This window comes from Macadamia integrifolia, chromosome 12 (assembly GCF_013358625.1).
Source record: "Macadamia integrifolia cultivar HAES 741 chromosome 12, SCU_Mint_v3, whole genome shotgun sequence".
Taxonomy (NCBI): Eukaryota; Viridiplantae; Streptophyta; class Magnoliopsida; order Proteales; family Proteaceae; genus Macadamia; species Macadamia integrifolia.
The window spans coordinates 29493412-29501633 of NC_056568.1; the positions used below are offsets into that span (position 1 = coordinate 29493412).

Genomic DNA, 8222 nt, shown 5'->3' on the forward strand with positions numbered 1-8222 from the left:
TTCATGGCAGATCTGGCCGTCCGACCTCCTCTTCTCTTGGATCCAGTGCTTAACTTGGTTAAGTCCATGACTGTCGGTGGTAGGCTTTCATTGCCAAGTTTCTTGAAGCAGTAGATTCTCCTGCTCAGACGGGAGTTCCAGTGGTTCTTTATCTCGTTGTCTGTTCTTCCTGGCAATTGCGTAGCTATGAGCGACCACCTGTTTAAAAAAAAAAAAAAAAAAAAAAAAAAAAAAATGAAAAGAAAAAAAACCAATTTAGCTTGTTCATCTTGATCACTCTCAGAGTCTCAGTCAGACAGAAATGAGTCATTTACTCAAGTGGCTTTCGGGTTTGTTGGGGTTCCATTCAAAAGTAATTATTTTGCATGATTAGATGTGCGTAATGGATGCGCAGACTTATAAAAACTTAAGAGAATTAATTTTAAAAACTAGCTTTCTAAAGATGATTTTTATCCCAATCTCAACTAGTGGTATCAAAACTACTACGTCACTATTAAAAAAATATCATATTTTTGCACGATCTTAATCTACCCATATGGAATCCAACTAAAATTCACAACAGGACTGAATTCCATGCATGTTGATAGGATTGTACAAGAAGCTGATCCATCTTCTACAGGTGCACCCTCGGGTTTTTATTTTGATTTGTCGTTTTGTATTCTAAAAGGTCTTGAACCTTTGTGATTGGTTAGTGAGAAAAAGTTAAGAAAAAGACTTGACAAAAGCTGGAAGGTGACCCATGAGCTTTAGAAGTCAAGAAGCTAAGTTTGAGCTTTTCAAGAGTTGCCACTCGCGAGAGAGAGAGAGAGAGAGAGAGAGAGAGAGAGAGAGAGATGCAACACTTAACCTGTTTCCCAAAGAGCTATGTAGCTTAATGATAATGTCTTCTTCTTCAGCAGTGATGTTCCCTCTCTTCAAGTCAGTTCTTAAGTAGTTGATCCATCTGAGTCTGCAACTCTTTCCACATCTCAATAAACCTTCAAGTACACAGTGAAGAAGAACATCATAGTAGTTAGAATGAAGATCAACCAATAACCTACATTTAAAAAACTACAATAATCCAATCAACAACTAAAAATGAAACCCATTTGGAATTCTGGTTTGTTTATCTCACCAGCATTCTTGGGTAATGATCTCCATGAACCTTCCCCATTAGCTTGAATGTACTTCATCAGTTTCTCATCTTCTTCTGCTGTCCATCTCCCTTTCTTCAATCCCACTTTCTCACAACAAGGTGCTCTTCCCATCTCTAGACAGAGCACAAGAATGTTATGTGTGTGTATGAGAGAGAGAGAGAGAGAAAGAGATGGGTGCTTTGGAGTCTGGCCTTGAAAACTTGTGCGTGAAAGGCCTTAATAATGCTAAATAGAAGGAGAGATCTAGAGAGAGAGAGAGAGAGAAAGAGAGGTGATGTAGAAGGATTTGAGGTGGTGAAAGATGCCACGATGAACAAAAGAAGGAGGTTTAATTGGTTGTCGTGGCTTTTCGACCGTCGAGAACCTCATCACGGGCTTCGATCTCCCACGTTGAAGCATAAAAGGAAAGAAGGCTTGTAAGCTACTAGTTGGCCCAACTACGCACCGTACAGACTCTGTCTTCCTAAATCCTTCACATTTTTCATTCACATGACCCCTCTCATTAATTTTCCAACTTCTCATGTCTTTTATTATTTCACCTACCTTCACTGCACATCCCTTTCACTTCCAACCTTCAATGCTTCTTCCTATTCTTTCGAAAGGGCAAAAAAATATATAAAAATACAAATTGGATTGGTTGAATAAGCTGATTCGGATCGAATGACTCAATTTTGCAATAATCAATCGATCGATTCGATCCTTGATTCCATTTTCTCATTCTCCTCAAAAATCAATGACATCGTATAATAGGGGTCAGACCATTTATTGTAGAAACGCAACCCTAAAACAATGCAGAAGATAATAGAAAAACAAAACAATCAATGCACACGGATTTTACGAGGTTCGGCAAGGTTGCCTACGTCCCCGTTGAGATGAGATACTGCTTCACTATCAATGGAGAATAGGGTTACAACGCTCATCCTCACACCTCTCAGTATTGCTTGCATTACAAAGAAAGAAACCCTCGCTACAAATATATAGCTAAAAACTCTAATCCGGAAAGTACACAATTGCCCTCAAATAACAAATTCGAGGCCTCCTGCCCCCCTTGCAACCCCCACGGCCCACTAACCGGCTAGTGGGATCGCCGTCCTGCCTGTCTAGGTGTTGCACTAGTACTCCCTGAATTAAACTGTGACGGAATACAAAACATCATACACCAACATTTATGACCCTAAATGGATGTATTTTCCTTCACCCATGGTGCAAGAAATCTTTTCCCTTGTTTCAATGCCTTGTTGAAAACAAATTTGTCCAAATTGGGATATATTACTTTGTAGCAAACCTGTGGCCTTTAGGTTTCGAATGCACAAGTGTTGCTGTAAAGGTTTTCTTAAAGATAATTATTTAGTTTTGTAGACATAGGAGTAGCAGCATCAACATCAGTAGTCATAAACTCATACTCACATGAAAAAGTACGAAATGACAAGAAGGAGAGGGAGAGGGAGAGATTGTGTTTTGGTGATTATTTGTTTGGAAAAGTTTTCCTAAACCCATGGAGAAGAGTTCATCTATCACCTTAGGGTCCGTAAACCCTTATATGGTTTTGGTACTTTCCTAGAATACCCTCATGACACCCTCGACATGCATCTCAAGCCCTGCGATGAATGAAATTCGGTACTTCTTTTCCCAATTCCGATTAATTACTATGATTTACAAAAGGTTACATGCATGGCTGTGCATAGCGAGTAAATAATTTAATTTGAGATTAAAATTTGATGTATGGTTGATCCATATCATTTTAACTATCCAATGGTTAGAATTTTCACATCACTCTTTCAAGTGACAAACTAGGTAAATGTGGCATGCACGAACCTGTCACATGACAATATAACTAAAATCCTTAAAAAATAAGAGTCGTATTTTAGGATATCATATATATTTTATAATGTATATTCTATAGTATCTATACACATTTTTTTAAGTAAGGGTATATTCTCTAGTATAAATACATGAGACAGAGAGAGAGAGAGAGAGAGAGAGAGAGAGAGAGAGAGAGAGGGAACCATAACATTCACTTTGTACTATATCAAAGGACAAAACAACCATTTAGGTAATCCTTTAACCCGATCACCCTATAATGGCGGAGGTCTAGATGGTGATCATCATGACTCATGATCAAAAGGTTCGAGGAACATCGCCTTTATTATAGGAAGGACGGTGTACAATGCACTTGAGTATAGAAAATACCAAGTTGGAGGCAATTTATTACTTGAATAGACAAGGTTTCATACTTGAGAAGTATTTCTGTTATCTAAGTTTTAGTCATCAAAATCATTTATGGTGAGGCGATGAGGTGCAGTGAACATCCAACGGCATATGGACTCCCGGTCATATATGCTAGATGATTTGTTATCTTACTTTTATAACTATTTAGTATAATACATGCATTTTTTCCCCAATAAGGGTAAACAATTCCATTTCACATGTATTCTCAGAAAAATGTGCAAGCAATGATATTGTTTTGAAACCTCTTTTATCCCGTAATTTAAAGAACTTTTGAAAATAAGATAAATGGACAAATAAATGAAGGTGTCACGTTCTTTCAAATTTTATTCTTGTGAAAGATAACAATATGGGTACAGATTTCTTGACCTCCGTAGACTATGCAACCCTCCATGGTTTGCACTAATTTCTTGCAACATGGTAAGTTAGATGAGATTGAAATTTTTGGATCGGTAAATCCTGAAGTTTCTTGCTGACATAAAGTTTCAGACTAAATGCAATTCGCCATGTTACAAAATAAATATAAATTAAAGAAGGGGATAGTGTTCCATGTTCGGGAGTGTGGCTACTACACCTATGCAAGAGCCAATGCCTCTAATTTGGTTCAATCCATGGGGGATAGGGAGGTCATTTTACAAGACGGAGAAGAGAGACAAACACATGGGCACTGGTGTGGGATCTACACTCACAAACATAAGATTTTCTTCCAATTAAAAAAAAAAAAAAAAAAATCAGGACTACATAAGGTGTACAGTTACCAAAAGAATGTATGGGTGTACATTGGGGTACATGATTTAATTTGAGACTAGAATTTGGCATATGGTTGATGAATATCATTTTTTAATTATCCAATGATCAACATTTTTATATCACTCTTCCACATGACACAACTAGATGTACAAACTCTTATTGGGGTGAAAAAAAAAACACTAGGCATACAAAACAAGTTAAATGTATTATGATAGAACTTGGAATCTTTCACATGACAACATAATCAAACTCCTCTTACATAAAATGAGAGCCTAATGTGAGGATATTATATGTGACGTACAATGTATATCACAATGTATATTCTCTAGTAGATACATGTAATGAGTAACAAAAGTAAAAAAGAAAATTTATACATAATATTTAAAAAAAAAAATTTATTGCTTGATTTATCTTTTAATCCAGAACAACAAAATGCAATATATTTTTGGAAAAGCCACAAAAGGGAAGGGTATAATATCACTCTCTCTCTCTCTCTCTCTTTTTCATCTTTGCATGAAATGATTTGGTTTCCTCCTATTTACAAAACCATTATGTTGTATCTTATTGGTGTAATCCTCTATGCCATTTGTACTGAGAAACCTCACCGTTAACACTGTGTTTGGTAGCCAAGAGAAGAAAAGAAAATAAAGGAAAAGAAGAAAGTACAATTTTTGTACTTTTTTCTAGGGTGAAGTATTTTTCTTTGCACTTGGTATGTTGTCACCCAATAGAAGATTCTACTTTTTAAATTCAAAATTTCTCTTAGAAATTGTGAAGTTTTCTTTTCCTTTCCCAAGAAAAACCTTACAAAAAACATAGAAAAACATGAGAAAATTTGAGAAGACAATAAGACAAAAAATAAATGATTTCCTATGTATTTATGTCTCTCCTAAAATTCAAAATTTTTTGAATTTTTTTCTTTTCTTTTCTTCTCTCGTTAACCAAACATGTATATCATTTTTATTTTCTCACCATTTCATTTCATTTCTTCTCTTTTTTTTAATTTTCTTTTCTAGATTCTTTTTTCTTTTCTTTTCTTCTCTTGGCTACCAAACATAGCCTTAGGTTTTTATTTAGATGAACTTGAAATGATGAAAGGTCATACATAAAATGTTCTAATAGACATATCTTAACATCATCATAGATAAACGAGTATTTTTTCAACAGTAATTAGAAAGTTAAGTAAATTTTTATAGGAAAAAGGAAGCATGTGATGCCCTTGTGTAAGGGGTCGTTGCTTGGAGCAATGGCAAATGGCTCTTTCCGCCTGTGCAGTGGTGTGGGTTAAAGTCTTGGGAACCAGCCTCTCCGTAAAGGGGGTAAGGCTATCAACCTATATACCCTCCCAGAACCCTGCTTAAGTGCGGGAAGCCATTGTGCATTTGGTAACGGCCTTTAGTGATGCCCTTGTGTAAATTACAATATACACCTCTCACATAATAAATTGTGAAATCCACACTAACACTCTCCTCTATTCTAACATGTAGATCCATTATAGATGATACCATTTTTCTAGGCCCTCATTGTTGTAGTATGTATATTCCTTTTGGTATTAATGTCGTGGAAAACCCTGCCCTATTTTTATATTACAAAATTTTATAACTAACTAGATAGAGCCTTAGCTTTGAAGATATTTTTTGTTTTGGTCAGACAAAATGCCAATAACATCAGTAACTTGAATTGATGAGACTTTATTGCTCCATCCAAGCTTGCCTCAGAGATGTGAGATGGATTCATTACTCACCAGAAATTAAGGACAATAAGAGATCTAAGATCATGTTTGCTTGGCAAGAATTTAGAATATAAAGAGGAAGGTAGGAATATTTTTATTTTCTATATAGTCGTTTCCTATATATTTTTATTTCAAGTTTGAAATCAATTTTGAGAATAGTAAAATTTGCTTTTTCTATTCTCAAGAATTTTAGTTCTAAAAGATTTTATTTTAATTTTTCTTTTCATTTCCTACCAAACAAACGCAATGTAAATGATTTGGTGTTCTTATGCTGCTAGTTAACTGAGGCTAACATCATCAATTATCTGCCTTTATCGATCCACCGTAGTCCACAACTCCACAAGGTGTTAATACATGGCCCTCACTTTACCTAGGATGTGTTTGGTACGCATTTTTAAAATAGATTATGGGTCTAGAATCTATTTCAAGAATACATATTAAACATAGTCTTGGGCATTGTTTGATAATGTTTCTATTGTTTCTGTGTCTAGAAATAGTAGAAACGGATTTTCACATTTCCAGAAATAAAAACATTTTTTTGGTGTTTGGTAAATTTGTTCTTGAAACGTTTTTTGTAAACATAATATCACTAAAAAACTCAATAATATAATCGGATGCCCAAAAAGGAGAGAGAGTTTGGTTGCCTCTTTTGAGGTTTAAATAGTTGAGAGATTTATCGGGCACAACAACATTTTTTTCTCTCAAATTTGCTTCTAGAAACGATGAAACAAGTCAAATTCGTTTCTAGAATTGTAAATAAGCTTAAATTTTTATTTATGTTTCTAGAAACGGTGAAACGGAACAACTTTATCAAACGCTTTTTAGGTCGTTTCTTCATTTCTGGGAACAAGAAAACGTAGAAAAGGAATGTTGTCAAACGATGCCTTAGAATCTCTTCCTTTTTACTGACTAAATACATCTTCTCTTCACTTTTTTTTTGAGAGTTTATAGATTTTACCATCATCAAAGATTAGTACCTCATAAATATTACAAATATATATTTAAGGGTGTAAGAACCTTGCCGATTTGGCGTAGAAATGACAAACGTACAGACTAATGAGAGAACATATGAGAATATCTTCAACGCGCAGTAGAAATGGGGGGGAGCATGGTCTTTTCACACTTTGCTCAGCCTAGGCATTTTTGGCTGAGTTCTTTTTCCCATATAAAGTATTCTTGCATGTAGATCAGGCTGAACCTTATTGGGCCCAACCCAAGGATTCAACCGGTTGGCGTAGAATTTCTAAACCAAAGTTGGTCTGCAAGATGGATTTTTTTTTTTGGGTAAAATACAAGATGGAATATCCAACCCTAGTTGCACCTCTATTATCATTCTGAAGTTCTTTGGATTACTGGCCCAAGCCCATTGGTATTTATAATTAATTATTTTGGCGCTTTTTGAGTCCAAATGTAGTTGGATCTAACTGGTCCAGCCCAACATATCTCTCTCTCACCTGGTTTTCCTTTTTTTTTTTGTTTTCACTTTCGAGTACAAATGTAGTTGGATCTAACGGGTCCAGCCCAACAGATCTCTCTCTCACCTGGTAACCATGGGACTGGAAGTGTTTTTTTTTTTCTTTTTCTTCTAGTTTTTTTTAGGAGAGGAGGGAGGGGGGGTGGGGCTGGGAAACAGTCGTTCTTGATATTACCATAAACTCTGAGTTCATACCGCCGTGGGGACATGGGCCTCAAGGCCCAAATAAGACAAAAGACATTGGTTGAATGGAAATTTTTTAATTGTGTGATAAGCATTTTTGTCCCTTATACTTCGCATGATTACATTACAAGCGTACTAGTACACTTACGTAATAAGAGAGAGAGAGAGAGAGAGAGAGAGAGAGAGGAAAAAAAGGACATTGATCATTGGTGTTTAAATTGCAAGCGTTGTAGTACTCTAATGGATTTCATTAAAAAAAAGTTCATTCATAAATTAGGATTAAGTTTTAGAACTCTTTAATAACTAATGATGTGATACAGTGATTGGATTCATCCATCCACTTCATATTGTACAAGGTTGGAATCATTTTTTTAATGTTAATCAATGGGTTAGATCTTCGGATTTAAATCCTCTGTAATTCTCCATCTTGCCATTCTTGTGTAATGCTATCTGTAGAGTGTGAAACCTGGTGATGCTGATGTGGACGGCCCAGATGAAGAGGGAGAAATGGATGCTACTCAGACCCATTTATGTCCGATTAAATCGGATCGAACCGAGAGAGATGACCCAATCTGTTACCTCTCTCCTTCTCTCTTACACACTTTCTCTCGGTTCAAAGGATACCTGATCTCATCTTTGCTCTTCTCTTCTTCTTCTTCTTCACTCTTTGTTCCCTCTCTCTCTCTCTCTCTCTCTCTCTCTCTCTCTCTCTCTCTCTTCT

General features: G+C 35.8%; 1 protein-coding gene across 1 annotated transcript in view; it reads right to left on the minus strand.

The window, feature by feature from the left end:
- Positions 1-1488, minus strand: part of LOC122057630 (transcription factor MYB111-like) — a 2882-nt gene extending 1394 nt beyond the window's left edge. Inside the window, exons 1-3 of the mRNA XM_042619800.1 lie at positions 1115-1488; positions 848-977; positions 1-198 (exon numbers count right to left, since the gene is read on the minus strand). Of these exons, the coding sequence (XP_042475734.1) occupies positions 1-198; positions 848-977; positions 1115-1247 (461 nt within the window). The 5' untranslated portion in view covers positions 1248-1488. The remainder of the gene's footprint in view (positions 199-847; positions 978-1114) is intronic.
- Positions 1489-8222: the final 6734 nt, after the last annotated feature.